The sequence below is a fragment of the Ambystoma mexicanum genome, chromosome 11 (genome assembly GCF_040938575.1).
Source record: "Ambystoma mexicanum isolate Mex_15411 chromosome 11, UKY_AmexF1_1, whole genome shotgun sequence".
Classification (NCBI taxonomy): domain Eukaryota; kingdom Metazoa; phylum Chordata; class Amphibia; order Caudata; family Ambystomatidae; genus Ambystoma; species Ambystoma mexicanum.
Window position 1 is genome coordinate 1243016811 of NC_090934.1, and position 25627 is coordinate 1243042437.

A 25627-nucleotide genomic window follows, 5' to 3' on the forward strand; every position below is an offset into this window, starting at 1 on the left:
AAGTTCTGTATTGCTTTGAAAATTTTCGGTGAGGAATCTGGTACGAAAACACAGCAAGCGGACCCCACTAATTTGCATACTCCACCACGTTCTGCCAGGATGACATCTAATGCCATCCGATTTTGGAGCGCTACCAATCTTATTGCTTTTTGTTCTAGTGTCAAATTGTAGAGTATACCCGTGGTACGATTGATGGTTTTCTCCAGTACCCTTGCTAGTCCCCTAATATTTTCAGAATTGGCTATCTGTCCTCAAAATGGCACAACTGATTTCGCTATATCTCCCAATACTTGCCCTGGGGTATCTCCGTTCTCGTCCCGCCGTGGGCGAGCCTTAGAGACTTCCAATGTACTAGCTATGAATACACCAGGTAACAGGATTCCTAAATAACAGGTTCCCTGCCAATCCTTGGGCAACCAGGGAAATGCTAAATTACCACAAACGAAATAGACAGGCCCCCCTACATACAGAGGCCTGTTCTCCCCGGTCAAATTTACAATGTTCACACAACCTTCAAAATCTCCCATTGACCGAGTGCCATTTCTTTGTACACAAAAGGGGACTGAATCGGGGCTATGATTAATAGAGTAGGAAGGAGGCACAGCGTCCTTATTGCCTATCGGGGCCATTTTAAAGGAAATTAGAGTTTGAAAAGGAAGAGATAGTTTATCAGATGGCCTAATAGAAGCAACATTAGGTTTACTTCTATTTGCAAAAAGCGAGCATCCCAGGGGAGTCAATTCACGTTTCTCAAAATCATTTAAATTAGTTCCATCAAAGTTCCCAGAGATGCTATCATTCCAGCGGCCAAAGAATAGTGCTCTAAGAGAGGCATAGCAAGCAGTCGTTAAAGGTAAAGGGTGAATATACCATCCTAGCCCCTTGTTCCCATGTTGCGGTAAATGGGTGAAAATCCAGCAATTACTCTTATTAAAAATGGCATGCGTTGAATTCATTATTATCATTAAAGTGTTATTATGGTATTTTCGTCTATGCTGGGAGTCTCTAGGTGACAAAGTATGAAGGTGTACAGAGGGAGTCAAGGCAGTAGGTACAATTTCAATTGGCAGTAAAGGTTTTAGAGGGTAAATTTCTTCAAAGTACCAAAGTCCCACAACGGTAATTATACAAATTCCTATTACTATTAACACAACACAGCAATACGTTTTCGGGGCCCAGGCACATTGTTCGTTGTCCGAGTTGGTTACCCCCTTATTTACAAGTCCAATGCGAGCAGCAGCAGTGGAGGTGGCAGGCATTGTAGTTTCTCAATCAACGACCCCAATGTTCGCTGCTGGCGACACTACGGTCGCGTGACTTCTTAGTCCTTCCCCAACCCTAGCCAGCAGAATCCCTTTTTTCCTTTTGTTCAAAAGGAACTTTCTTTTACAAGAGAAAACTTTCAATCACTTCTTCTTTCCAGATGCACAGACAAAAACCCGTGCCGTAGTTCTATTTTCTTCGTCGAAGGTCGTACCTGGTGGTACCCAGTACTGTTTGATCCGGAAATAAGGTAACGTCACTTCCTGAGGGAAGCAACGTATCGGAGGCGACGGAAGTCGCAGAACTTGAAACAGTGTTTTCTGGAAGTGTCCTTTTCAAAGAGTGCGGAGATGAAATAGACTGTTTACCAAGCTCCTTGGGCTCAGAGAAATTCTCCGACACACTCACAGCGCTGTTTGCTACTCCAGGATCAGAGATTGTAGCCTCAGCGAGGGGTTCTGCTTCTTCTGTAATGTGTGGCGTCGGGTGAGGAAGTTTCTTGACATGCGTCGCGTGGATCCAATGCTTCTTTCCAGCCACCCGCACTGCTGTTTGGGTGACCAACAGCACCTGGTAGGGTCCCCTCCAGCGAGGCGCGAGACAGGAAGACCTTTCGTAGGCCTTCACTAGGACCCAACTTCCAGGCTGAATATTGTGTCCTGGGCCCGTAAACCGTACAGATAAAGCTGATTGGACCTGATGATAAATGAGATACAGATTTTTAGTCAATTGGTTACAGTAGTCTACAAGCAATACATTCTCAACCTCCCTCAAGGTTTTGGGCTTCGGAAGGCCCCAAATGTTAGCAGGTCTCCCCATCACTACCTCAAATGGAGAGAGCCCAGTCTTAGTTTGAGGTGTGGTAGGCATGGCTAACAATACAATAGGTAAGGCATCTGGCCATTTCAGTTTGGTGCCGGCACATGTTTTGGCAAGCTTATTCTTTAGGATACCGTTATGTCTCTCTACCAACCCAGCACTTTGAGGATGCCTAGCTGAGTGAAATCGATTTTCAATGTGTAATGCTGTGCATATCTGCAAAATTACTGCTGCAACAAAATGGGGACCGTTGTCCGACCAAATCACCCTTGGGAGCCCAAATCATGGAAAAAATTATTTTACCATAGTCTTTGCAGTGGTAATGGCAGTAGCATCCTTAACGGGGAAAGCCTCGACCCATTTACTAAAGGCACAAATAATCACAAGAACATATTTTAGATTGTTACACCGTTCCATCTCAATAAAATCAAAGTGGATAACCTCGAAGGGGACAGAAGGGGGCCCAAAACTACCCCTTGGAGTTACTGTCCCCTTCACCACATTGTGCTGTAAGCAAATCATACAATTCTGAACATGTCGCTGTGCAATCTTCAAAATTTTATCATTCACCCAGACTTGTTCTAACATTTTTGTGATCTGCTGAGCACACACATGCGTAGGACCGTGTGCCATCGTAACCATTGCCAGCACATATGGATCAGGGAGCAACCATTTCCCTTCAGATGTATCCACCCAACACCCATCGTCATCTAGTTTCCCCATTCCTTCGGCCCACTTTTTAGACTCTTCTATTGTGGCATCAATTTGGATATCTCACACAGACCCGATACCCTCATCCTTTACATAGGCATCTTTTGTTTCCCTTAGAGCATACATGTCTGCGCTAAGGTCTGTGGCCGTTTGCCTGGCTATCTGGTCAGCAAAAGCGTTCCCTTTTCCCACATCATCTATGACCTTACGATGTGCTGCACATTTCATGATCGCTAACTGACTAGGGAGTGAGAGTGCCGAGAGCAATTACACTATCAGGGGACCATGCTGAATCTTGGTCCCATGTGAGGTTAGGAACCTTCTTTCCGACCAGAGCCTCCCGAAGTTGTGAGCCACCCCAAAGGCGTACTGGCTATCAGTATATATGTTTACTATATGCCCTTCGGAGAGTTCACAAGCTCGGGTCAACGCTATATTCTCTGCGGCCTGCGCGGAGTTATGCGGAATTCTCTTAGTTTCAACAACCGTACTCAATGTAGTAACTGCGTAGGCAGCTGTAGATGTACCATCGGGGAGTTTGAAGCAGGAGCCATCACAAAACAGCTCCCCTTCTGCATTGCCCAAAGGAGTATCTATAAGGTCTATCCTGCCCTTCGTTTCCTGTTCAGTGGTATACAGGCAGTCATGTAATTCTTCGTCACCGCAAACAGTATTTTGCGGGAAAGGTAGGAGTTCAGCCGGATTAAGAACACAACACCTCTTAATTTGAATGTGAGGGGCAAACAGAATTAATTCATACCTCGTCAGTCGTGCAGAGGTGAGGTGTTGCGTTTGGGTTTTATTCACTAGAACATCTACAGAGTGAGGTACCATCAAAATTAAATCATGGCCTAGGACCATTCCCTCACTCTGTTTTAACTGACGCGGCAGCAGCAGCAACTACTCGCAAACATCTTGGCAAAGCGCATGCGACAGGATCAAGGGCGGAAGAGTAGTAGCCGCACGGCCTATACTTCCCTCAGTGTTCCTGTGTTAACACAGCCAAAGCACATCCATCACATTCATGCACAAACAACACAAAGGCCTTGTCATAATTTGGAGTACCCAGAACCGGTGCAGAGCATAACGCGGTTTTGAGAAGCTCAAATGATTGTTGATGTTCCGATTTCCATGGCAGCGGCAGAGAAATGCCCTTCTTTGTCAAAGCCAACATCGGTTTTGTCACTAGTGAAAAGTTCAGGATCCACAACCTACAGTAAGAGGCCATACCTATTAAGGCTCTGACTTCCTTCTGTGTATTTGGAACAGACATGCCAGAAATGAGTTTTATTCTTTCAGGTGTCAATCTTCTCCCCTCCTTTGGCAGGAGGTAGCCTAAATAGGCGACCTCCTGACAACAATATTGACATTTTTTGAGCGAAGCTTTATGACCGTTTTCAGCCAGATGAATAAGCAACAATACAGTGCCTTCTTTACAAGCACTTTCAGAATCTGCAGCCAAAAGCAAATCATCGACATACTGAAGCAGTGTACAAGTAGGTGGCAATTCAAGGGTATCAAGCTGCTCTTTCAAAGCTCTACTATAAATGCTTGGACTTTCAGGTGCACGAGTAAATGTGAACGAACGTCCTCCCAAGGTGAACGCGAACAAATATCTACTCTCCTTGTGTATAGGAATACTAAAGAAAGCATTCTTTAGATCCACAACACTAAAGTGTGTAGCTGTAGCAGGGATCATTGTTAGTATCGTTGTTACATCAGGCACGATTGGAAATTGTGGGGCGACAACTTTGTTAATAGCACGTAGATCAATTATAAAACGGTATGGGATTGCATTGTTGCCTTTCTTGTATACAGGCAAAATCGGGCTGTTACATAAACTACCTGCAATCTCTTCAATCACTCCTCGATGCACAAAATCGGAGACAATGCACTTCAAAGCACGCTGCCCTCAATTGATATCTTATATTGCGGAATGCGTGGAAGTTTAACTCCATGTATCAAAATTATTTTAACGGGTTTCGATCTGTAGCACCCCGACATCATTGTCGTCAACCGCCCACAAACATTCCGGAACAACGCTAAGCTCAGGAGGCAATGGTCGAGTCAGAAACTGGGAAGTGGGAAGTTGCTGTGGTGAAACCGTCAGTCGTACTCCGTCAGAGGAACAATGAATTACTGCATTCAATTTCTTCAACAAATTTAACCCCAGCAAATTCTCTCCACAGTTCGAAGTCAGAAGGAAGGGACAATGGTCCGTAAAGGGACCCAAAGAAACAGACACCGGCGAAGAAACCGGACAAGCAATTGGTATACCAGAAAACCCTACAGAAACATTTGTTTGCCCTGACAGTGGAATGTTTGGAACCCGGGAATGATCAATGGAGCACTTCTGTGCTCCAGTGTCTATCAAAAACTGATGTTTCCTATTCCCCACTAACAATTCAATGTAGGGACCTTTCTGATTAACGGGAATAGGTGAAGGTTCCAAACCCTGCTTCGGGCAGTCCTAACGAAATAAAATGTCATCGGAAGGAAGCTCTTCAGAAAGGTAGGCAGCAGAAGGGTGATCAAATATGTTTCTCGTGTCCACACTCGAAATCTGATTTTCCCGTGAAAAAGGATGCTGAGGATCTTGTGAGAACTGACCTCTATCAGGGCCCCCCTCTCCGGGGCGACCTCTAGGTCGTCTACCCATACTCCGAAATGCATTGTTTGACCTTTGGCGAAGAACTGGGCACTGTGCTCGCCAATGACCTTCTTGGCGGCAATAGGCACATTGATTAACATTCACAGGACCCAAAGGAGCGTTTCCTTTCGGGACATACTGACCTCTGGTCTGTGAAGTACCTCCTCTGGGATTTCTAACAATTTGTTATACTTTAGTCTTCAAATCTCCTTTCCTCTTCTCTATTTTCTCTTTTTCATTATTAACACGGTTCTCATAATACTGAGCCATGTGCAAAACTTCGGATTGGGATTTTGCCTGCCAAGCGCTCGCAGAGGACATAATCTGTGACTGGATGTCAGGCAACAGCCCACGTACAAATTTGTCCACAAACAACCTTTTCCCAGACTCTGTGCCCAAGTCCTGTCCACTGAAGTCAGAGAATACCTGTTCGAATCTATTAAAGAACTCGGTGGCACCTTCAGTTTTCCCTTGAACACAGGCCGTAAGCTTGTCCCAAATTATTTTTTTCTCAGGAATTATGGTTTTCAATTTCGCGACAATTCTATCAGGCAAAGTAAGTATTACCTGAGGTGGTTTCTCACCAGCTGGTCTTTCCCCATCAATCCTAGTCATGTTAGCCCACGTATCTCCCAACCCTGGTACGTCGTCTATTGTTCGAACCTGCTTCCATAATCTATGGGCAGGAGTACAGGGAATAGCAAGTCAATGTCACTTAAGGTGAACACAAAGGACTGTAAAACGGACTCTATCTCTTTGTAGAATCCTGTCAGGTTTTTCCTAATATCGGGAATTGATTGTCTAATAGTGTTCACTTCCTGTCGTGAAAACGGGACGTGAACAAATTGTGATACATAATGCGCTGGAATGTCCACAGCAGGCGCACCAGCGTTAGCGGGAATCTCAACCTTTGGGACAAATGTCGGAGGAATCTCTCTCATAGGCAACTGAGATATAGGTAACTGACCGCTTACTAAGCAACAGAGCCAGGTCGAGCGCTAAGGCAGCTGAAGAAGTGTCGGGCGAAAAAGCCCTCTTACAAATACCCAATAACTCTATTGGACAACTAACCTTCTTCCTTACACATTCATCTTGCAGGTACTGTACCATTACCTGAATCACCTTCCTCTGCATTTCTACTGTATACTGACTATACGTGTCATATACTTCATCCGGCGGTATCGATGAATCCGAGATCCATCGAATCGCATCTTTGGTACAAATTCGTACTTCCTCAGATGCCGATCTACGACACGGAAGGAACCGTTTCTGTACATACATACTGTCGTCTTCACCATCCTCATCCCGTAATTTTTCAAAGTCCCTCCTATACTCAAACAATCTCTCAACATGACCATGTACTTTCTCCTCTGTGTCCCTCGAAAGCGCTAAAGTATTTAAATCCCTCACACCTTGTGGGAGATCCGCATTATGTAATGTACCCCACATTATGCATAAATGAGTCCCCAAACCTTCGATAAAAACATTTTTCTCAGGAAAATTACCCATATTTAATAATGTGGAAAAAACGTTAACTTGATCACCTCTCTCCATACAGTGCTTAGCCCATGCAAACAATTCCCTTTTCTTGTCTGCAGAAACAGTATTACGAGTGACAATCTTTGACCCCGTACCCCGATCAACTTCAGTCAGTTCAGAACCACTCAGGAGCAGAGGTGCGGACAAATTCAATGGGGGTGCAACTATCGGCGCAGGAGGAAGGGGTGGCGGGATAGGTGGAGGAACAACAACTAGAGGAATAGGAACAATAGGTTGTACAGGGGGAACAGGAATAACAGCAGGAACAACAGCAGGAATGGGCAGAGCACCCGGGAGAGGATCATACTGAGGTGGCGCAGAGGCACCAGGCCTGCGTTCGTTTAACAATTTTTCAATAAACTCTTCAGAAGCATGGAAATCTTTAGAGGGATACATTTTCTGGATACCTAGTGAGAAAGCCCTATCCATATTTTTGACTGACTCCGAATGTTTTTCCTTATCATATAACAACGCCTTTTTGGCATTTGTTTTATGACGGCGTGCATGTTTATCCCTACTTTTAAGCTGCTACAACACTTCTTTTTTCCAATTCTGCAAAACATCAAATGCTGCAGGACTGGCCTTCTTTTTTAGCAAGACCGATTCTAGGTATTCAATACGGGGGATCTCGAAACTACCATTGATTGGCCACTGAAATTCGGAGGCATGTCTGGTTTGTCTGTGCCAAATATCATTAAATACTATACTTCCAATGCCATACTTACAGTACATAGTACATGCCGGAGACCCCTCCTGTGGTGCAGGGCGGCTAAATTCCAAAGATTGTCGATCGCTGCGGAACAGAGCCCTAAAGCAGCTAGACAATTTCCCAGGCATTTCACAAAAAATTGGTGTTACCTGGTCAATAATTGTGTCTGCAGATACAATACGCCAAATTCAAATTGTCAGGGTTAAATTAAGAGCCGGGTCACGACTGCACCTGACCAAACCTAAGGAGGACCGTACGGTTTACAAAAGAACTTACCTAACGAATTTTACCTTGTGTTTGGTGGTTTCGACAAATCTGCCCGCCTCAAAAATGGACCCTCGTCAAGATGCCGTGTAGGACCACACGACTATCGTCCAAGGTTCGGATCGTGCAGCGCTGCTGAGGTATCGCATCTCGTTCGGTCGGGCCCGCGGTATCACACCGTCCGATCCCGGTTCGATAGTCTGCGTCAACCTTCAATGATCCGGCATCAATCTTGAGGGTCCCTATTCGGGCGCCAACTGTGGAAATAGAAAAATAATATGAGGCCGCAAAGCCCAAAAGGAAACACACCTACACAGGTTACAAAGAACATACAAGTGCTTTATTTAAAACTACAACAGTTACCAAGTCAATTGACAAACGGATAGCTATTCGGCTCTCAGAGTAACATAACGAACTTCAACGAAGGTTCGATGCGTTAGTGAGAGAGAGAGCACGTTGAAATACCTGGGTCTTTTATACAATTTGTCCAGCCCATGGCCAACCCTCTCGCGGGTTAACCATTCTATAAGCCGGGCCTATGGGTTATTTGCCAGGCCAATCCTATAATATATGCATTTTGATTAGTTACGCTGATATAGTTGTACATTTACATATAGGTCAAGGTCTCAGTTCGCGACCCCGACAAGTGGCTTGCAGGCATATTAATTATTCATGTGTACGCAGGTCACAACGGCCAGAATCTTACTCAGAATGTCATTTGGCCTCCATTTTGATGTTCGTGGTGACTTCCATCTAACAAGAGAACCTAAAATGGCGGCTTAATCCAAGATGGCGACTTGCATTACTTTCTCTAAGGTCAAGACCTTGCCGTGGAGTTTGTTCGCATATGATGTTTAGACAACTTGGCGTAGGCCAATACCATACAATTGTTGCGATAGGAGGCATAATATTGTTTCAATTCCAACAGCAGTGCTATCGGGCACGTGTGTGTCCCCTCATGCCCTCTGCTGATGCTTTGGCTCCATCATTGCTTGGATGCAGGTCATCGTGACTCTGTGTGTGCACTGCACAGTGCAGAGTTCTCTCAATTTCATTGCCCTCAGCTGTCCTCCGAGTTAGTCATACCTTGAGTGTGGATCAGTCTCTATATACCTTGAGTGTGGATCAGTTTCCAATTCTTTGCATTTTTATATTGGTTATCTAATTCATATGGGAGGGCGGGTGTGTGTGTGCTACTCAGTCTTGGTCAGATTGCTGCTTTTTGTATTCTAGTCTTTGCTAAGCAGTTTTCTTTGCTTCTAGAAGACAGGAAGCTTTTCGTAGGCATGTTGGGGAAGCAGCAGAGTGAAGAGGATGTCCGGCGACTCTTTGAACCTTTTGGACAGATGGAGGAGTGCACAATCTTACGAGGGCCCGACGGAGCCAGCAAAGGTAAGAAATAATGTGTACAGCTTTGTATTCTTCAATGGCCTGTGATCAAGCCCCAGATATAGAGCGCCAGTAGGGAAGATACATGCAATTGACTCATCTGGACATTTCAAAGGAATGGGACTTGTGGGGAGGTTTACCGTGACCGTTACATTCAACGAGAGAGATATCCATTGAAAATGCTCTGTCATTTGTAGGATTGATGTGAAATAAATGATCGTAAAAATGTGGTCATACAACTCCTCAATGACTTGCGATATCCATGTAATATATAATGTTGCGATGCTTTTAACACACATATAATAAATCTGCTGTTGTTCCTATTGTGCTCCGTTCTAATAGTATCTCCTGTGTGTCTTTATGAAACACACTTTAGAGTGCAGTAGAGCTTAGTCCTATCTTAGAGTCATACAAAATAGCAGTGAGAAGGTGATTTTCTTTGTTTATAATGCCACAGAAGCGAACAGTGGTTTCCAAACAGAAGTTTTGTGTGGAATTCTCTTGCTGTGCTGAAATCAGCGGTAGACTATGGAAGGTAGTGGGAGTGAAACCGTTGTAAAAAATTGTAGGCGGACCATCCTCCAATGCTGACGAAAAGCCTAACACCACAGCAATGTACACGCAAAATCAGACAGCACTGGCTTGACCTCACAGAAGCAGGAAACCTCCTCCAGTGCTGATGAATTCACTTATTGAGGCGATAATCACTGACTTGGAAGGGTGTACCGGCTGGTAATCGCTCCGCACCTCCAGGGAAAGGCCCTCCCGGCCAGTGATGATCACCGTTGCCACTTGCCAGTACCAGAGACAAACTATGGCGATAACATCGCTCAGGTTGTGCCAAAGAATTAGTTCACTCACCCACACTTCAATGGTTTCTCACCTGTCAAGGATAAGTACTCTATTTTCACCCGCCTTGAAGACTCAAATTGTTGAGAAGTAGGTGGTTTTAAGTCTTCCTTTGGTGCTCCCAGCACAGTGGGGCTTTTCCTGTCTTGATTCCATGACCACAATGAAGACTGAAAAAAAACTCATATGGCCCGACCGGGAGTGGTGAAGGTGGAGAAAACCATGGAAACGTTTCAGTAGTGGGTACATGATGGGAGGTTCAGGATGGAGCAGCAGACAGCTTGCCTGGAATATAGGCTTGTATCAGCAGATATAGCCTGCCTTCCAAGCAATCTCATTGGCTGTGGCACCCGATTAACCTGCCAATGATGCAGTACTATCCCGGAGGCGGGCCCACCTTCCAGTCTAATATCGCCATTAGCACCTATGGGTGGCAGGTACTGGTGATAATGGTGTGATTAAAAAAAATGTTGTCCTTGATGCACCGCTGCACATGGCGTATGGAGTCACAACAAAGAAAAACGGATTCCATTTCAAGATGGTCCCTGAGGGTGAAGTGAAACAGGGCTCCATTCGGAACCCCATGTTGGCCCAAGTAAAGATCCGGGCAGTGCCTTCAGACACTGGTGGTGGTAGAGATATGCATGAGCGAGGGCTGGTCCATACAGTGGGGGGGGGGCTGGAGCAGAGTGGGCCAAAGAAGAGGTTTTGATGCAGGTCACAGGTGTGCACAGTGAATCTGTGTGCAAGAGAAGGCTGGAGTCCTACTAGTAAATACAGTCTGCAGTCTCTCGCACCTGATTGGCGGTGCGTACTGCACAGGGCTCTAATTAAGAAGATCCCTTACCATCATCGTCTAGTCAGATCCTTAACTAATAAATCTGCATTTAATCATGTTGTTCTAAAAATGACTGACGGATACAATAATGTCAATCGCTTGCACTCCTAATTTAGTATGTTGACAATTGTAGATATTTATCGATTTTGGTGTACTTTACATTACTGGAACCTGTTCCCAGTGAAACTAAAACAAATTGGGGACGAAGATTGTTTTAGCATTGAAATATTTTGGACTGGTTAGGCACGTTTCCCACATCCTGAAATTGACTGAACCCCGATGCTATGACATGCTTTATGTAGCTACTGTTGCGGTGCTCACTGTTGGTTACATCCACTGTGACAGATGGGATTTCATGTAGATTTCAGACAGGCAAGTTTTGATGAATAACTTTAAGGATTTACAAGCTATGGCTGGAAAAGGATTCTAAGTATGTTGCCATATTCGGTTTAATATTGTGACAAAGTTCCCTGCCTGACCCTGGCGACCTCTAATGGGGTAACCAAAGGGGCCCGGCCTCCCAGAGGTAGAGGACAAATGTCTCGGGGGAGGTATACAAGGAATGCCCCGATTATTCCCACCTAGCCCCTTCATAGGGCGGGGGACAGTCACAGGGATCAATCACATTTGGATCACGAGACCTTGAAGTAATGCCAGCATGGTAACACCTCACCTGACACCCTAAGTAGCCCCTCACCTTGCCAAACCGCCGGAGTGGCCCCTTTAAGGCAGCCAGGCTCAGGGAAGAGGAACAATATCCTAGCGAGCAGTTCAGAGAAACCTCTTTTCACTCGACAATGGAGGAGAAATGATAGCAAATGGATTAGTTCCTCTCGTGGGGGGAAGCAAACGACAGGGTGTAAACAATCATGTCCTCTCTTAAACGTATGTGTTGTGTCCCCGCTTCGTGCTGAAGCGGGCCCAAGCAGCTGATCCGGCGCACGCCGGAATAACACGCAGGAGCCAGTCTACTGCACAACCTTCTTTATTCACAATGCCGGCGGAACTGCCGAAACTTCCCTCGTCCCTCCCCCTTCCCCTGACGTCACGTCCGGGACGTCATGTCCTGAGGACCCAACCGAGGTCCGCCCACACGACGATGTGGGCAACCTGACATCTCCCCCCTTTTTAACACATTAGTTGAAGGGCCCCTCTCTTACCCCATCTCCTCGATGAGTCGCATCGGTTTCATGCGACTCCTCTGCGGTCGGATTGTCTTGCTCGGGGTCGGCTCCTCCCTGGCGGGTGGGGAATGGGGCGCTTCGCCTTCTGACTCTTCTCCATCTCCCTGATATGCTTCTTCGCGTGGTCTGTCCTCATCACTGTCTCGGTCCCATGTCCATTGGCCTGCTGGCGTCAGTCTGACTCGTTTGAAGTGCGAGCTGTTCCGGGTTATTGTTGAGTGGTCACTCCTTTGTGCAGTGACCATAGAGCCCTTCTTGTGTGTCACGAACAGCGGTGTGGGTGCGAAGGTGGCTTCCTCTTTCCTGTTCTTGGGTTGTCTTAACCATACTTCGTCTCCTGGTTGCATTGTGTTCTCCCGACCCCTCCTTTTCCTGTCCGTGATCTCCTTTGTTTTCGCTTTGTTCGCGGTGTCATTTGCTTGCGCTTCTTGTTCCAGCGGTGTTGGGCTTTGTGGTCTCGGGTCCTCGGGTAGTCGAGTGGCGATCGGTCTTCGGAACATTAGGTCTGCCGGGCATACACCCGTGGTGCTGTGGGGGGTGTGCCTGTATTCTCGTAGAAGTTGATTGAGGGCCTGTTCGAATGGCTTGTTCTGTACATGGGCTATTTGTAGGGTCCTCTTTATGTTGGCCATAAATCTCTCGACCATGCCGTTGGCTTGTGGCCACCGGGGGGTTATGCGTCGATGTTGAAACCCCATGTATTTTGCGAATTGTTGAAAGTCTTGACTGATGAAAGTGGGACCGTTGTCGGACTTTATGATCTTGGGGATACCATAGGCAGAGAGCATCCTGTCTATAACTGGGATGACACACGTCGTGGCGCTGCTCTCTACTATCTGAGTGTCCGGGTATCTTGAGTGCTCATCCATGAGTACAACCACGTGTGTCCCATTGTTCAGTGGTCCGAATAGGTCTATTGCCAGCTCTTCCCACACTTTACTGGGCAGCGGTGATGGTTGTAGGGGGTTCGGGTGTGGCGGGGGTGCCACTTGTGCACAGACGTGGCAGTTGCCCACTATGTTTTCCACCAGGCGATCGAGTTGGGGGAACCAGACTTTCTGGCGCAGGAGGCGCTTTGTGGCGACTACGCCCCTGTGTCCTTCGTGGGCTAGGTGTATTATCCTTTCCCGGAGAGTTCTCGGGACTATGACCTTGCAGCCTTTTAGTATGACGTTATCCTCCACCACGGTCAATTCGTCGCGGACTTGATCTAGCCACTTGATGTCTTCTTTCATGGTTTCCGCTTCCTCTCTGGCCTGCTGTCTCATGAGGGCCGTCTTGTCTGCCTGAAGGCAGTGCCGGGCGATTCGCAGTGCTGGGTCTGCTTCTGATTGTACGGACAGCTCCAGCCATCCTACCGGAAGTGGTTGTAGGTGGTGGATGATGTAGTTGATGTATGCGTCCGCTATGGACGGTTGGGACGCCGTCGTGGGCATGGGATGTCGTGAGAGATAGTCCGCGGGGTTTTCCTCTTTTCCTGGCCGGTGTTGTATGGTAAACTTGTAGTCCTGCAAGCGGAGTCCCCACCTGGCAATTGTTGGTGGCATCCTGGCCTTCGGGCTGCCGTAAATGGTGAGTAGTGCCTGGTGGTCCGTGACGATAGTGAACTCCTTGCCAAAGAGGAATAGATGAAAGTATTCGCAGGCCCAGACAACCGCGAGGCTCTCTTTTTCCGCCTGAGAGTATGCCTGTTCTGTGGTTGTCAGGCTCCTACTGGCGTATGCTACCACGTGCGTGGACCGTGGTTCCATGTGGTCTTTTTGCATCAATATGGCGCCCAGTCCCACAGGGCTGGCGTCCACTATCAGCTCGGTATCACGGTTGGTGTCAAAATATGCCATGTCCTCTGCCTGTGTGATGGCTCTTCGTATCGCTTCGAATGCTGCTTGGCACTCCTTTGACCACGTGAACGGCGTGTCCTTCCTGGTGAGAAGTCATAGGGGATTGCTGACGGTGGCATAGTCCTTCAGGTATCTAGAGCAGTAGCTGGCCAGTCCCAGGAACGATCTGAGGTCGGTAGTGTTGACGGGGGGCGTGGCTGAGTTGAGGGCCTCCACTTTCTCCGGGTCAGGCCTCATGCCTTTATCTGAGAAGATGTGCCCAAAAAATCCTCAGCGATCCTTTGGAGAATTCGCACTTAGCTTTGTTTAGGGTGAGCCCTGCGTCGTCTAGCGCCTTGCATACTCTGTGCAGTGCCAGGTCATGTTCTTCCTGTGATTTGCCGTATACCAGGACGTCGTCCGAATAGTTTAGACAGTTGGGAACGTGCCTGATCACCTTGTGGATCTCCTCCTGAAAGATCTCAGCGGCCGAGGATATGCCAAAACTGAGCCTTTTGTATTGAAACAGGCCGAGATGAGTGACAAACGTGGTGATGTAACGGGATTCCGTTGCTATTTCGATCTGGTGATAGCCTTTCGTGAGGTCTAATTTGGGGAATATCCTCGCCCCGTGGAGGAGGTGAATCATGTCCGTGATTCTCGGCGCTTGATGTCGCTCCCTTTCGATGGCTGTGTTGGCTCTGCGCATGTCGACGCATAGCCGTATGGATCCTTCTGGTGATTTTTTTGGGACGGGACGATGGGTGAAACCCATGGTGTCGGGCCTGCAACGGGTTCTATAACGTTCATTTTGATGAGCTTGTCCAATTCCTCTTCTACTTGTCTTTGGATGTTGAACGGGATGCCTCGGTAGTGTTGGGCTACCGGTTTGACCTGAGGGTTGATGTGGAGGTGCACTTTTCGGTTGCGTAGTTTGCCTAGACCTGTGAAGAGTCTGGGGAATGATTGTTCAATTGAGTCCGGTTTGGCGAAGTACTTGTGGGCCATCAACTGGTATAAGATGTGTACCAGTCCCATGTCGACTGCTGTCCGGAAACTCAGTATGCACCCGCTGTTGGCTTCGGTGTCTAGGATGTAAACCGGGATCTTCGCCGAGTGTCCTTTGTGTGTGCATGTGGCCGTGATCATGCCTTTGCATGGCAGGGGTGTCCTGGACCCGTAGGGGTATATGTCCACCGTGGCTTTTCGGATCTTTGGTGGGGCGGTTAAGGACTGATATGCGCTTTCGCTGATGATGTTGACCGTCGCTCCGGTATCCACGAGAAACTTCAGTGAAGTGTCGTTCACTTGGAGTGTCAAAATGGGGCTGTGTTGGGTGGCCGTCGTGTTGTCCTGTAGGGCCCACACGTACCCTTTTCGTCTCTGATCTTCCTCTGACGAGAGGGTATCAGTGCTAGTGGGGGATCGGGTCTCCACGTACCTTACGAAACGCCGCCTGTGCGATCTTCTAGTATCCTCGGATGACCTTTTGTCTTCGTGTGTGTAGCGACTTCTGCAGTCTCCGTCATCTTTCCTGGTACGCCGCCTTTCGCTGTCTGCTGGCGGCCTGGGCGGGCTCTGTGGTGTGGGCCTGCGCCTTTCCTGGTATCGGTGTTTGGGCGTTGTGTGGGTCGGGGCATTCTTGCACATGGCCCTGTAATGGTCCATTCCCCTGCACGCGGCGCACTTCTGCCCTATGGCCGGGCATGTGCCAGAGTGTGGATATTCGTAGCCGCATTTGAAGCACGTGGTATCGGGGTGTTTGGTGGTCTGACTTGGGTGGGTGTATATCTTGTTGATTACTTCTGCGTTGTCGCTGGGTTGGTGAATGGACACCTTGCCGAGGTTGTCCAGTTGCAAGTCCACCGCTGCTTCCATGCGGGCCAGCGCCAGGATTTCTTCTAGTGACCGTTGTTTCTGTAACAGTTGCTTGCGGAAAGGCTGTGAGAGGCATCCAGCTATCACTTGGGACCTGAGCGCCTCTTCGTTGGAGTATCTGTGGAAATCACAATGTTTCAGTTTGATGCGTAGTCGCATCACAAAACTGTCTATGGACTCCACTTTTTCCTGTCTTGTTGTGTGGAACATGTGGCGCTCATAATCCACGTTTGTATGCGGTGCGAAGTATTCAGACAGTTTGGCATGTAGTTGGCCATATGTGACGGTGTCTACATCCAGCAACTCCCCCGCAATGTCTCGTACCGCCGGTCCCACTGCCATGAACAATGTGTTTTTCAGCCTCGTGTCGTCCGTCAATCCTATGGCCCCTGTGTAGAACTTGAAGTCTCGTAACCATATGTTCCATCTGGGCCCTAGGTTGGAGGTGTCTCTGATTTCAAATGGGTTGGGCATATTCATGACTTGGGCTGCACCTTCCTGGTGTGCCTGCAGGTTGTTGTCCCGCGCAGTGTCGGCGCTTCCAGATGCCTGTCCTGCTCCTACTGAGGAGGACGCCGGGGTGGTCGCGGTGTCCGACATGACTGTGCCGCCGTGAGGGTGTGGTGGCGCTGACTTTTGTGCAATGTGAGATGCACTGTGGGCACCTACGTTGGTGCTTCCTCGTGGTGTGGCCTTTGGCCTGTGCTGTTGCTGGGTGCCGGATCCTCGCACGTCTTCACTTGAACTCCCACGTGTGGGGGCGGGGCCGCTTGTGGCGGGGTGCCTCCGCGGGTTCAGAGCGCCCGTGTCCTGTGGGCGTCTCTGCGCGGGTGTTTGCCGTGTCACGCGGGGCCGGGGCCGCGCTCACGCTGCGCTCATAATGTCAGGGGCGGGGCTGCTCGTGACGAGTGCCCGGGGGTGCCGGAGCGCCTGTGTCTCGGCTTGCAAAATAATGTCACGCGGGAGCCGGGGCCGCTCTCACACGGTGCACCCGTTGTAGCAGAGGGTGACGGGCTGAAGGTGAGGCCTCTGTCACGCGGGAGGCGGGGCCTTGCCGGGTGGGCACCCGTGCCCGAGGCGCGCCGACGCGCTAAACTGCTCGGCTGCAGACCTCAGCACGGTGCCTGCGGGGTCCGCGCCCGCTCGTCGCCAGTGTTGTGTCCCCGCTTCATGCTGAAGCGGGCCCAAGCAGCTGATCCGGCGCACGCCGGAATAACACGCAGGAGCCAGTCTACTGCACAACCTTCTTTATTCACAATGCCGGCGGAACTGCCGAAACTTCCCTCATCCCTCCCCCTTCCCCTGATGTCACGTCCGGGACGTCATGTCCTGAGGACCCAACCGGGGTCCGCCCACACAACGATGTGGGCAACCTGACAGTATGCCCCCTGCCCGGAGCGCAAGGCAAACACTGAAGCGGGGAACTCATTCTCCCCTCATATCGGCAGTCAACCCCTAGAAACACTACGTGCTCTCAAATACTCACACTGCGAGTTATACTAACACACAGACTATGCGAGATAAAAAGCTGCTTTTCACAGGAATTGGTGTTGTGGTATGATTTGATATGATAAGTCATTTATAACGTGCCTGTACACAAGTGTTTCAAGGTGCAAGCCTTTTAACACCCAAACAGGGGTGCAGGCGAACCAAGTGAGCTCTCACCTAATAACAAAACCTAACAACTACAAAGCTCACTCGTATGCCCAGCACCAAAAAAATGCCAATGCATGAAGCTCATTGTATTAGTTTTTAATGAAAACTGTGTACATTCACAAGAATTAGTTACACATATCCAGTTTAAACATATATTGCCTACATAGGGCTCCATGGGATGGGGTTGCTGGAATCACTGGTACCGGTAGTACCAGTGCAGGTAATTTCGGCAATACTCTTCCAGTAGGGGCCTGAACTACCAGCAGGTCAGGCCTGCCGGTAGATCAGAGCCCCTACTAGCAAACTTGTGGTTGGCCGGTATGGTAAAGTGCTGCTACATGGAAATACAAACACTTCAATACCAGACCGGCCAACTGATAATGAGCCTCCATGCCCTACATGTTTCATTCCCTCTGCACCTAGTTTTGGAACTTCTTCAGGAGCAGCACACATCAACATAAATAATATACTACACACATACGACTATTTGCATCCAACATACATTACAATTCATTAAGAAATACATAAATATATACAGATATAATGCTCAATGGCCATTGATTATTAATAAAGTGCAGTTATTCCATTGCAGTGCAATTCCCGTGTTACCTCCAAATTGCAGTTACCCTGACCTATTGCCATAATCTGTTCTAATGACAGTTATTCAGTACTTTTCACATTTTATTGTGTAACAAATACATTCCAATCTCATATGGGATGACAAATGCCTGTTAAGTCTCATTGTGAGTCATAAGTGGTCCATCAGCTTCAACTGATTAAGTCTATCTTATAGCTACCATGCATTGACAATCATCCTTGAGAATAAGTCTACAGGTCGAGCCGTTTTGCAAAAGTCTTCATCTTCAACAATTCTCAAGCTCCACAGTGCTGTCAATCATGCAAGTATATGGTACATCAGCTGGACCATTAAAAAAGGCCTTAAATCATTAAGCTTTGCCGCGTCTGAAATGGTTGTACATTTCGCTGGTGTAGCGTCTGACGCAACTGCTCACTAGATTCAGCGGCCCAACATATACAATTGTGTACTCCTGTGATCCCATAGCCCAAAAGTTGACTGCATTACGTTGTGGTAAGTCTTACCATCACACCAATTCCCTCGGAAAGCAGCTACAAGATCCCTGATAGCAGGCGGTCTAAGGGAGGGTTGGAGACAGACCCGAGCTGTTGCATTCACAATACAAAAGATCCCAGTGAAATCCCAAATGGCGGACACACCCTTTAAAAGCTTGATTCACTCTTCAAGCCCCTCACTCAGCATAGGTAACCCCATTGGACCCAACCAATAGCACAATATAGGTGTAGACCCTTATACGAAGCCCAGCCTAGAGGAAGGGGTATATAACCACAGACTTTCAGCAAGAGGGCGTGGGAGTTTGGTGGCAAGCAGAAGGTGTTTGGAGGAGAGGAGTTTGGAGAGTTTGGAGAGCCTGAAGAGAAGGAGCTTGGTCGGTAGGAGGAGGAGAAGGATGTGAGACCCGAGGAGGAGTTGCTTGGAGAAGAGGAGGAGGAGTTTGTTGGAGGTATTGAACCACAATGAGGAGCTGGCGATATGTAACGCTCACCTGGTATCCACGGGGACGTCACTCAGCCTGTTCTGACCTCTTACGACCTCGAACCCTTCCCTGGAGTCTACTCAACTGGAGACTGGGCCTGAAACCCAGGATTGGTAGAGTTTAACTCCTTATTGTTTCTGTGTGCTTGAACCCCTTCTTCCCCGGGGTCCAACCCTTCCCTTTGATCCACAGCTTGTTTTCTTGGAAAGTGTGCTCTCCGTCCTGCTTTCAGCGCAGGGGCGCGTTGATTGATGCAGGCTCATTTCTGCCTAGTTACTTCACTGGCAAGAGTCCGACAGGTAAGTATAATGAGTCTTTTGAACAGTTCTCTAACTTCGTTCCTTTCCTTAGATGATGGCGACGTGCTGCTGAGATGAGTAGCGCTGAAGGTGAGTGAGAGCGCGATGCGCGATGCGACCCATTCGTATTTGTATTGAACTGAGTTATTTTTCTGTGTCTCTTAGGTGCCGCAACCTTTTCAGCGTGGATGCCGGTTATGAAGAAGAAATTCAGAGAGTAAGCGCAGTATGCGGCGCCTGTAGATGTTTCCATGCTAAACTGGAGTGTCTTTTCCCTCTTGCAGATGGATGAGACGTTACGGAGACAGAGTTCCCCCAGAGTGGATGGGATTCAGGTAAGCGTTTGAAGCTCGTACAGTCTTTAAAAATAAACGAAGATTTGCTGAATGCTTAGTAATGCCTTTTTTCTATTCTTTTCCCTTTTCCTTAGGAAGCGGCGTCCCGGGATGGGAATGACACCGCCGAAGACACCTGCAGAACAGAAGAAGCGATGAATGATGGGCAGAAGCGCTGCAAGGTAAGGCTGTTCCTAACAGTGTTCTTGTTCTTGCAGGAGCTGAGTGCAGAAGAAAGATGCAGGCCTACTGGAGACCGATCCGAACACGGTGAGTGTCACGCTGCAGGTGCAGAAAACACAAAGCATGTTTCTCAGCCTGGGCGTGGCTTAAATAGTCTCTGGGTATCCCAGGTGTCTCTGGGCTGAACCACACCCAAAAGACTAGACTGCACATGCAGTTCTGGGAACCGAAATATGTGGGGACATCCATCTTGTCCCCATCAATGCACTACAAGTCCAATCCCCAATGTTATCCTATGGGAGTGAGTGAGTCTGGTGCCACAAGCGCCAAGTCTGACTCCAAGTGGGTCTTTGGAGGGATGGAGAGGCCCTTGAGGGCCATGTAGGTGATCGTGGCCTGGCTCCAGACTGACATATTGGAGGGCTGGGGACATGAGGGTCAGGAATCATGACACGAGATTAAGAAGGAGGGTGAACATCAAAAGAAGATGGTTGGAGAAATTGAGGCGTATTTAGGAAAAGTCGTGAAGGAGTGTGTACCTCACAGTTAAGTGGTTGGCAAAGTGGAGAAAGAAAGCAGTGATTATCAGGAGCAGGTGGTACAAGAAGTCGAGGACCAAGGAGGGATGGAGAGGCCCTTGAGGGCCATGTAGTTGATCGTGGCCTGGCTCCAGTCTGACATCTTGGAGGGCTGGGGACATGAGGGGCAGGAATCATGACAGCACTCCCCCCCCCAAGGCCCCTCTCAAGGTGGCTCTTCTGTCTGGTCCTGGTTTGTTTGGATGGTTTTGATGAAATCGTCTAAGCAAGTGAGGTGCATGGATGTACTCACAAGGCTCCCATGTCCTGTCTTGTGGACCATACCCCTTCCAGTCTACTAAGTAGTATAATTTGGATCTGACGTACTTTGAATCCAGGATGTCCTTGACTTCAAATTCTGGCTCCCCGGCGACTACTACTGGCTGCGGTGGCCACAAGATTTATCACGGAGGTGACGGTGAATGGACCCAGGTATCTTGGATGGAAAGTTCGGGTTCCTTTAATGGATACGTGTTTAGATGCCAGCCAGACTTTGTCTCCCACTTGGTAGATGGGGGCCTTTGCTCAGTGTTGATCAGCAAACTTCTTTTGGCGATTCTTAGCTTGAAGTAGGTGTTCAGCTGCCCTTTTAAAGGTTTGAGAAATGGTCGTGTGCAAGGTTTTGACTGCTGGCATTTCCAGGGTTGTAGGAACGTCCAACTCAGAAGTACGAGGGTGCCTGCCATACATGGTATAAAAGGGTGTCTGCCCAGTGCTGGTGTGTAGGGAATTATTATAACCATATTCAGCTATCCATAATAGGTCGAACCAGCTTCTTCAGCTTGGTGTAACATGCAAAGCAGATACTGCTCGAGCGTCTGATTTGTCCTCTCAGTTTGACCATCCGTTTGGGGATGGTGACTGGTGGATAGCCGGATGTCGATCTGGGCCATAGAGCAGCATTTTCTCCAGAAGTTAGATACGAATTGAGTACCTCGGTCTGAGAATAAAACTGAAGGAAACCCATGGAGCCGTACAATGCCTTCAAGAAATATCTTTGCCAGAGTGGAAGCATTTGGGAGCCCCTTAAGAGGAATGAAATGTGCCATTTTTTAAAATAGGTCCACGACCACAAGAATAGTATTAAACCCTTGACTGGGTGGTAAGTCAGTAATAAAATCGAGGGACAACTTGTGCCAGGGTGCTGGTGGGATTTCCAATGGTTGTAATAGCCCAGCCGGTTTCTGCTTGGATGACTTGTTTTGAGCACACACTCCACAAGATAGGATGAATTGGATAATGTCTTTACGCCACGTGGGCCACCAATAATTTCGTTTTACCTTGGCTAGGGTTTTAGCAATTCCGGGGTGGCCCTCGATCAAGGAATCATGATAACCGGACATGACTTGTTCTCCTAGTTCTTGGTTTGGTAAGAATAAACGATTCCTGAAGTAGGGCAACTGATCTTTTATCATGTAATGTTCTCCTTGTGCACTCCACGCTTGTAATTGCTCCGGACTCATCAGGTTTTGGATTTCTTCATGTAATTCTTTCTGAGTTATGGTTGCTGTGATTCCTAGGAGCTTGTCACTCGGGATGATTGCTATTGGGTCAGGGGTCTGATACCCTTGCTCTTCCACCCCCATACGAGAAAGGGCATCGGCCTTCCCGTTTTTTCACCCCTGGTCGAAATGTAATCACGTAGTCATATTCAGCAAAAAAAAGAGCTCAACGTAGTTGTTGTGAGGATTGGGCCTTTGCTGTTTTTAGGTACTGGAGGTTCCGGTGGTCAGTTATTACGGTGATTGTGTGTCTGGCGCCCAAGAGGTAGTGCCGCCATGCCTTAAAGGCTGACTTAATGGCCAGGAGTTCTTTGTCTGTAATAGCGTAATTGAGCTCAGGGGGCGGGAATTTACGCGACCAGAAGGCAACAAGGTGTAACTGGCCCGTTTCGGGGTCCTTTTGTGAGAGGACGGCTCCCATAGCCATGCTTGAGGCGTCCGTTTCCACCAGGTATGGGAGATCAGGGCAAGGGTGGCGTAAGATTGGGGCAGATGTGAATCTTGCTTTGAGTTCCTGGAAAGCTTCCTCGGCTTCTGTTGTCCACTGGAACTTTTTGTTGCTTTTCCTTAGCAATGACGTGATGGGATGTATGATTTGCAAAAATCCTGGGATGAACCGGCGGTAGAAGTTTGCAAAACCCAGCATACTTTGAACCCCCTTGAATGAATTTGGGGTTGGCCAGTTCAGGATAGCATCTACCTTGTGTACATCCATTCGGATTCCATTCGGGCTGAGAATAAAGCCCAGGAATTCCACCTCAGAGACGTGGAATGAGCACTTTTCGAGCTTGGCATAGAGCTGGTGTTGACAGAGTTTCTCCAATACGGATCGGACGTGTTTAACGTGGTCTTGCTTTGATGCAGAATATACTAGAATATCGTCGATGTACACTAGAGCACAGACATCAATCAATTCCCGTAGGACATCGTTCATGAAGTATTGAAATACTGCAGACGCATTATAAAGGCCAAATGGCATTACTTGATATTCGTACAAGCCGTATTTGGTGCGAAAAGCGGTTTTCCATTCGTCCCCCTGTTTTATGCGAACAAGGTGATATGCCCCCCTCAGGTCTAGTTTTGTGTAGATTTGGGCATTTTTGACTTGGTCAAGAAATTCAGGGATCAGTGGCAGGGGGTAGTGTTTTTTACGGTAATCTGGTTCAGTGCGCGATAGTCGATGCACATTCTCAAGTCCCCTCCTTTTTCGGTACGAAGAATAGAGGACTGGCTGCTGGAGACTTCGAGGGACGGAAGAACCCGTTGGCCAGGTATTGGTCAAGATAGGCCTTCAGGTGCTGGTTTTCTGGTTCAGTGAGTGTGTAAATTCACCCACAAGGGATTTGTGCGCCGGGTATCAGGTCGATTTGGCAATCGTATGGTCTATGCGGTGGCAGTGTATTAGCCTGTTCTTTCTGAAAGACATCTTGAAAGTCCTGGTATTCACTTGGTAGGGTGCCGATTGCCACTGTCGCAAGCGTGGAGGTTCTGGTGTCTATTGGTTGTTTCTCTTGGCGATAACATGTGTGGGCGCAAGTCTCGGGAAAGGCCAATTCTTTTGCTCGCCAATCGATTTGAGGATTGTGAGCTACCAACCATGGCATTCCCAAAATCAACTGGAACTGTGGTGCCTTAATGAGGTCAAAAACGATAGATTCTTGGTGTCCATCCTGGCACAGAAGGGTTAAAGCTGCAGTGCATTGGGATACTGGACCAAAAGCTATTTCCGTGCCGTCTACAGTGGTAACAGTGTCGGTGGTTGATTTAGGGCGTAACAGAAGCCCCATCTTTGCCGCAAGATCCTGGTCGATGTAATTCCCAACGGCTCCACTGTCAATGTACGCTCTTACTGCGTGCATCCGAGATGGTTGTTGGTGATTGATCAAGACCACAGATAGTTAAAAATGGGAGGTCTGTAGTTTACTTTCTTCGCTCGACAAGTTGGCCCCTACACTTGCAGGGCTAGGGAGTTTTCCGATTCCTTGATGGTATCTTCCTTGTCCATGGCCCCTACCGTCCTCCTCGGTGGCTTCACAGGGCACTCTTTAAGGAAATGACCTGACCTTCCACAGTACAGACATAACTGCATTCGGCTGTCTCCTTTTATCCCTTTCCGTTTTAGTCAAGGGGGATCTCCCCCCCCCCGATTTGCATTGGTTCTCCTGAACCTTCCGTTGTGCAGGCAATATTGTCCTTTGAACGCACATACAAAGGGCTAGGGTCCGGTCTGGTTCGATCTGCTCTTCGGTCCTGCAACCTACGATCCAGTTGAACAACAAGGTCAATGAATTCTGAACAGTCTTTCGGGGGGGTTCACTACTTGTACAAGAACATCCTTGAGCTCCCCCCGCAACCCCTGATGAAATAACGTGGTTCTCTTCTCCACTGGCCATTCTGCTTCAACTACGAGTCTATTGAACGTGGCTATGTATGTTAATAGGTCTTGATTCCCCTGGCGTAGGAACAGAAGTTTGTTGTCTAATGCCTGCCCATGAGTACGACGGGCGAACAGCTTTTCCATCTCCTGCTGAAAGCCCCTGAAGTCATGTAGCAAAGGATTGCCTTGGGCCACAAAGGGTACAGACCAGTCTGCGGCGCTACCACTCAGGTAGGATAGCACAAAAGCGACCCGTGATTGGTCATTCGGAAAGGCCCCTGGTCTACAAAGAAAGTGCAGGCGGCACTGGTTCATGAATGTTGCAAACCTCTTGGGATCCCTCGTAAATCGTTCGGGCGGGGCCAAGGGAACTGCCCCAGGAAGGGTTATCTGAACGGGATTGGCTGATGGTGCTGGCATCGAGGGCACACTTCCCGGCAATGGTGCATGCCCTGCTTGTGACTGGAGAAGTTGCCGGCTTAAATCATTAGTGCATTCTTTGGCTACTATCAGCTCTCTCCTCAGGGTGTTGGTCTCATGCCTGGCTGCATGTACTTCGGAACGTAGCTGCCCCAACATGTGGGCTAACTGGTCAGTTTCTGACATTTCCATGACGCCCAGGTGGATTTTGATGTGAGGCTTTGTGTTCTGTAACGCTCACCTGGTATCCACGGGGACGTCACTCAGCCTGTTCTGACCTCTTATGACCTTGAACCCTTCCCTGGAGTCTACTCTACTGGAGACTGGGACTGAAACACAGGATTGGTAGAGTTTAACTCCCTATTGTCTCTGTGTGCTTGAACCCCTTCTTCCCCGGGGTCCAACCCTTCCTGCTTTCAGTTCAGGGGCGCGTTGATTGATGCAGGCTCGTTGCTGCCTAGTTACTTCACTGGCAAGAGTCCGACAGGTAAGTATAATGAGTCTTTTGAAGAGTTCTCTAACTTCATTCCTTTCCTTCCTTAGATGGTGGCCGCATCCGGGGATGGCGACGTGCTGCTGAGATGAGTAGCGCTGAAGGTGAGTGAGAGCACGATGCGCGATGCGACCCATTCGTATTTCTATTGAACTGAGTTCTTTTTCTATGTCTTTTAGGTACCTTAACATTTTCAGTGTGGATGCCGGTTATGAAGAAGAAATGCGGTGAGTAAGCGCGGTATGCGGCGCCTCTAGATGTTTCCACGCTAACCTGGAGTGTCTTTTCCCTCTTGCA

At 48.3% G+C, this 25627-nt stretch overlaps 1 protein-coding gene across 20 annotated transcripts in view; it reads left to right on the forward strand.

Moving 5' to 3' along the window:
• CELF6 (CUGBP Elav-like family member 6) overlaps positions 1–25627 on the forward strand; it is a 582701-nt gene that overhangs the window by 432771 nt on the left and 124303 nt on the right. For 17 of the 20 annotated variants that reach the window (XM_069624632.1, XM_069624633.1, XM_069624637.1 and 14 more), the window contains one exon: positions 9219–9347. In XM_069624632.1, the coding sequence (XP_069480733.1) occupies positions 9219–9347 (129 nt within the window). The remainder of the gene's footprint in view (positions 1–9218; positions 9348–25627) is intronic. The other 3 variants (XM_069624624.1, XM_069624630.1, XM_069624639.1) reach the window with 1 other exon arrangement.